Raw genomic sequence first — 6,685 nt, forward strand, 5'->3', positions numbered from 1 at the left:
CAAAATTTTTAAACCGCTTCGCATCGAAACCATCTCGGATTGATTGATGCTTGACATATTTATTGTTACCAATTGGTAGTATCTCGGGTGACACTTACTCTCCTCAAGTCTGGACTAGTGCTACCATAGTTGAATGTCTTTTTTATTATGATTTGTTTATTTTGTTTCAGAGTTTTGTTATTTTCATAGCAGTGAATATAGCCAATTGTTCTATTGGTGGGCTGAGCTACATGGACCCAATTAACATGAGACCCCTCCCAGGTCCGTATCCCCGGGGTGAAGACCCTTGCAATCCCCTATATTGGTATCCCAGAAATATTCCAGAATACTGTAATTATAGAAATTTTCCAATTCCCCCTAAACCTATTGGACCTCCACTACCGATGCCCCTGCCTGTGCCAGTGCCACAACCATCCCTCATGATGCCGATGCCAGCACCAGCTCCCCTTCCTTTATTACCACCACTGCCTTATGGGGTGCCGATTGCCCCAACTAACCCTATGATTCCAGGCGTAAGGCCTTACCAGTATGAGGCGTCCTTAAATCCCATGGTACCATCGTCATATCCCTATTCAAGTGGTCCTCAACAAGCAGGCATGGTGCCTGGCTTGCCGGGTCTCGTGACCAGGGATGGTGGAATCAACATTCTGCCTTTCTCTGATGCGTACTCAGATCTCATAGAAACCCACAAAAACCAGATGATAAGAAGACGTCTTCAAAAACTTATTCGTGAATATGAGGACTTTCCCAATAGTCGAAGCTACAAACGACTCAGGAAGTATGCTCGACGGAACATGTAGACTTAGTAAGACTTAAGAAACAAGTTCAAAACTCCTTAGAAACTAACATTGCTGGCGGACAAGTCATTAAAACACTCCAAACAACTCATTCATATTGTTGTTCTCTAATATTGTATGTATTGTGTAGGTACTTTAAATATTTTTTGAAGTTATACTTCTTTTGGGGCGCTAAGACTGATAAGTGCTTTTCGTAAAACCGAGAGGTAAAAAAAACACCACCGTTATTTTAGCTAGTATATAATTTTGTACCGATCATTATTTATTTATGTCGTAATAGTCTTTCTTTCAAAGTTTTACTATATTTCATATACAACAAAGAAGTATAGCTTCTAACCTACAAAAGAACAATTACTCATAATTAGGGATTTGGTGGGAACTTAATATATATAACATTAAGAATATTTGTATCATTTCATTAAAATTTTTGATGCCAACCCAAATTTAACATTTCAATGGAGTATTATTGGATTTCAGCAGTGGATATTGGTTGGTACTCGTTAACAATAGTTAATTGGTAATACTATTCTCTTTTGGTGCGTGACTTTTGATGGACGAGTAATTATTATACTACAATAGCGGAAGTAATCCAATAGCACTCTTTCATATACATACGTTATTTAATATCACGAGCATGAGAACATAAAAAAGGAAAATACGAAAAACAACGAGCTCGTCATCAACCCATTATTGTCCCACTGCTGGGCACGGCTCTCCTCTCAGAATGAGGGATTAGGCCATAGTCCACAGCGCTGGCCAATTGCGTATTGGTAGACTTCACATACCTTTGAGATTTTTTTAAATATAACTCTCTCAGGTATGCACGTTTCCTCACGATGTTTTCCATCACCGTTTAGCAAGTGATAATTAATTTCTAATACGCATATAACTTTGAAAAATGTGCCTGGGATTTGAACCTCGGACCCCTCGATCGAGAGACCGAGCTTCTTAACCATGTAATGTGAAATGTAAACATTCGGGTTAAAAGTGGATTCGTATTTCCATTTTATCGAAATCCAAAAAAGAGTTGATTTTCGAATGAGAGGTGGAGTTGGATTAACGGGCATATGAATAGCGAATTTCTGTTCCGATGTAAGGAATACCTTCACTAATTGAACGCTCCATCAGAATACCAACCAGATGCTCAAAATAAATGGCGTTTTATGGGAAAATTTTTCCATCGGTTACTTTTTAATTTCGTCGCGAAATACGATAGCTGCCCCGTTGCGATTTAAATTAACGGATTCCATAAGTTCCGCACCGGTGCATGATTTTATATTTTTAAATTGAATTACATTTAAAAAACGCCTTTATTAACAACCTGTGAGTATTTTGATGGATATAGCCCCGGATCTTGTTTTTTTAGGCGGGGCAAAGACTGAAAAATGCCGACCCGACCAATTTATATTTATTTTTACCGAAGTATACCTACGCGCCTCGCGAATAATAATGTTCGTGTGCAGTGTAGGTCAATTTAATGAATGATGAATTATCCATTCGTTTGTAAAGTGTGAATTTGGCGACCTTTTAAATTTGCCGCTCGGCTTGCCCCTCCTAACTGAGCCTATGATAAACTGCTTTACAATACTAAGCTCGGTAGATACATTGTTTTGGACTGAAGAGGTTAGGTGTATAGACATCCATATGTTACTCTGAAGAAATAGTTTTCTAGGCAATAATTTTTGGGCAAAAATTGTTTAAGATTGATTGATATAGGTTACTAACTTTTATGGTAGCAACGTATCTGCTATCGGCCTTAATGGAATCCCTGCACCGTGTCATTGCATACATAAAGTTTCCGTTTGTACTTTGTAACACCATAAATAATAACAATCTAAAGAAAAAAAACTGCGATTATTATTTTATTTAAGTCTTAGGGCATACTTTAAGATTTATTTGAAAACGAATTAAGTAAACTGTTTCAATAAATGCTTAATAATTGACATTAATAATTCTCTAAAATTTAATTATTTTTTAAGTAACTTTAATATATTTAAATTTTAGAGAAAATATCATTTTTTGAGACTTCATTCTTAAAAGGTTGGTAGAAATTTGTCAAAAAATACACATTATTCCTTTAAAATCATTTAATATCATATTCGTTCTAATACTCGCTCTAAAATATTTGAATAATTAATTAATTATAATATAATAACAATATCGTTTTATTGTTATATTCACCCTTAACTATTGGACGGATTACCTGAGGGCCACAAATATATACACATAACTTATTACCTATATACTTATCGCTAGAAATATTGAGAATTCCTTGCCTTTGACAATATTATACAAGTCATATTATGTGCTTACTTATTCCTATTAAGTGCATTTTGCCGCAACGTAAAATATTATAATAATAATTCTTATATTTATTAAATAATCTTACAATTATTGTATGCTACATATAAGTATTTTTTCAAACAACAAAATATCATGGACTAAGGACTTAAAAACTTCAAACGATATGAAATCGTGTTTTGGAAATCTACGACGTGCATCTTAAGAAAACACGATACGACTCGGATAAAAATGGATAGACTTAGTATTCTCGTGAATGATGTAAAACGCTTAAAGAAAAATCTACAAAGGTTTTCATGACCACTGAGGGCGACACGACGTCTTATTGAAGAATGTCGTAGATTTTCACAAGGCGACATTGTTTCGTGACAAGACGTCGCCTCGTGAGGCGATGCGGCATCAAATCGCGTTTATGTTTTACTCTTATATTTTACATTTCGGTTTACTTGTAGCTGAAGGCGGAACATCATTTTTCGTAACTTCATTTGGAATATTTTTGTGGGTAATTTTTTCATATAAATAAATTTAAAACACGTTTTTTTTATTTTAGAGATTCCTACAGTTATACAGTTTTTTTTATTTATTAATTAAATTCTACTGATGATGTCTAATGCACACATGATCAACGTATGAGACTAATGACGGTAGTAATAAGAATAAGGTGACCGAAATACCAAAACTGGCGACTAATACTAAATACAATTAAAAATTAACCTTTACGAAGTTGTTTAAAGTTTTTATCTTTTTTATACTAATGAACGACATCGATCTCGACTTTATATCACATACACAAAATAAATACTTATTATATTAACAAAAAATGCTATAAAAATTCCATTTTCGTCAAAACTTTTAATAAGTCATTCGCTGACTTAGACCAACGCCGAATCAGTCAACCCTATGAAATTCAGGTAAAATTATCAAAGAAAATCCTCAGGAAAATTTTTATTTCATAAGTAAAGTTTCAAAGTGTTCTTATCAAGTAATTGTGATACGATGCAAAGATTACTAAATATAAATACAACTAGAGAATGTGTAAGTCAAAAATTGTGTAAATTTATATTATGTAGATAAAGAGAAGTACACACGGTAGTGTTATTTAATAAATGGTGTATACTTATGTGTAAAAATTGTATAAATTTTCAAATAATTCTAAAAAAATAATAACAGATATGGAATTTTTTACGCGATTCTTGTGTTGAGTTCGCCACCGAATAGTAAGTGAACACAGTCAGAAACTTATATCCCACAACCCTTGCTTTTCGAAGTTTTGTGTGTATTAAAAAATAATTATCAACATTTAGGTACTAGTAGGGCTACATTTAGGTTCTAATCAAACATAAAAATAATAAAAAGTTTACACAGTTGAAGTTGCATAACATTGATGTGCATTTTCTTTGACAAATAAAGGCAACTTCATACAAGAAAGCTCTACCTACAATACAATAGAAATGACAGATCCATGAAACGTGTACAGTTGAACACACAATCGCTCAAAAACAACAACGTAACAAACCTCTATTTTTGCAATCCCTGTACATTGTACCTGTATGGGTAAATACGAATGTTTCCACACCGACCATGCGATTATGATATACTGTTGCTAATACAGGAAATGACCCGGTAACATGCGATTTACTGCCACAGTAACGAACTCTCCGCTCGATATAATAAAATATCGTCTCGCGTGCAAAATGCCTTATCTGCGAACGTAGCATATTATATCTATTATATCTGTTGCCGTAGACTCACTGTCAAACTGTCAAAACTAAGTTAATGTGTTACGATATCGCGTCTTATACAAAACAGGATAAAATTACACGATTCTTGCATATTCTATAAGCTTCATACTTTTGATTAAAAGGATGAAGCCTGTAGATTTATAGCCTATACCTATAGTTATTTAAGCACTCACTTAGCTTGAATATGACACGCATAACTTGAACGTGAAAATTATACTTTTGTTCTTTTTTTTTTCATTTTTGATTTTCCGGCACAAATTATCCATTACATAACATCTAAAGGTAGAATAAAATGTATTTTTAGTTCCCAATAAATATCATAAAGACAACAAAAACTTGGTTTACGAACTAATTAAATATTATTATAATGCGACTAAATTGGCCGTAAACTATCGTTGTACCTACTTCTATACCCAAATAAAGCTCAGTAAAAGTAAAGTAAGATTCAAATTTCACCTTTCATTCTTCTTCTGTCGCCCAACAGATAAATATGCTACGCCCCCTGGACTAATTAACTCTAATAATAAATCGTGTAAGATGTGCTTATGGCCCCAGACATATTACTTATAGCATCGACGATTTCGTTGCTCTTTGCATGTTGAATACAGCGATCAAACGCTACACAATCGTAGCGACTTTTAAACGCTCGATGCAACTGTACCCTTAGTATGGGTTTTTACGTTTGCTTGAAAAAGTTCACCGTTTACGTTTTGGGCCTTGAGTTTTAAAAAACTGAATATTCAATTGTCACTTTGAATTTACACATATAAATACAATGCATTTAGCAATGTATTTATATGTGTAAACATTGTGTACTTGTATTTACATTTTTAGTACAGTTTTGATAGCGTTATTGTTGCGTTCTTGAAACTTGTACAGTGGAATTTTAGTTCCGATACATTCCACGGGGGCGCTGTGTGAGCAAAAATGTAAAAGGTGAACTGAAAAAAATATACTAACAGTATTGTACCATTAGTATGAGTTTTTACGTTTTGACATAAATGACTGTTTCATACATTTCCAATCAACGCCCCTAGCGGATTGTATCAGGCCCGATTGGAAATATATGGGAAATACGTAAACAAAAACAAAAATAGATATTTTTGTCAAAACGTAAAAACTCATACTAAGGGTCTTGATCTTAAAAACATAATAGAACATTAATAATGGTAAAACGCGTATCTTGGATACTGCGACCGAACGCAGGATATCGCGAAAACGTGATGTACTCGTTATACAGCATGAATGCAATCGCCAAAACGCCAATCGCCAATACTAAAGTAAATAGTCTGCTAGGGCCGTTACTTAATTGTTTTTTAAACAATTACCTAATTCTTATTTCTAACATTTTATTAATACGTTTCTTTCAATATGTCAACTTACGTTAAATAAAGTGTAAAACCTTACGTTGACTTATACATTTTATAATACTTATAAAACGAATACTTATGGAATGTTTCGTATGGACGGTGTTGTATAACTATGATTATCTACTACGATATTATTATAATAATATTGTTATAGTAGTATCTACTTTTTTAGTTATAATTAATATTGTAATGTACCTAAAATATTTAAGATATTATAAAATTGATATAAATTTTACTTTTATTGTTATTCTTACTATATATAACAAGAAATAAGCATATTATTATATTTAGATTGCTACTTTAATTAAATTTACATTTTATTATAAAAGTCCTTATATTTTATTTAATGAAGTCTCTCTATTAAAAAATAATTTGAAGAATATTTCAAAAAACATAAGAATAAAAGTGATGTTGGTAAAAATATTTTTGGACTATACACAGACCATGTGATTTAATTTCTTGGTCGCACGCAAGT

The 6,685-nt window shown here is 32.9% G+C and overlaps 1 protein-coding gene across 1 annotated transcript; it reads left to right on the forward strand.

Annotated features, from left to right (window-relative positions):
• The first annotated feature begins 225 nt into the window (after positions 1–225).
• LOC140743794 (uncharacterized) lies at positions 226–800 on the forward strand. The gene has a single exon (XM_073075381.1). The coding sequence runs from the start codon at positions 231–233 to the stop codon at positions 798–800; it is 570 nt and encodes a 189-aa protein (XP_072931482.1). The 5' UTR covers positions 226–230.
• The last annotated feature ends 5,885 nt before the right edge of the window (positions 801–6,685 follow it).

Source organism: Epargyreus clarus, unplaced genomic scaffold (genome assembly GCF_041222505.1).
Source record: "Epargyreus clarus isolate Ecla_fem2 unplaced genomic scaffold, WU_Ecla_fem_2.2 ptg000007l, whole genome shotgun sequence".
Lineage (NCBI taxonomy): Eukaryota > Metazoa > Arthropoda > Insecta > Lepidoptera > Hesperiidae > Epargyreus > Epargyreus clarus.

Bases quoted from the DNA above. Each gene is read 5' to 3' on its own strand.
- LOC140743794 (XM_073075381.1), top strand. From the start codon at position 231: ATGGACCCAATTAACATGAGACCCCTCCCAGGTCCGTATCCCCGGGGT.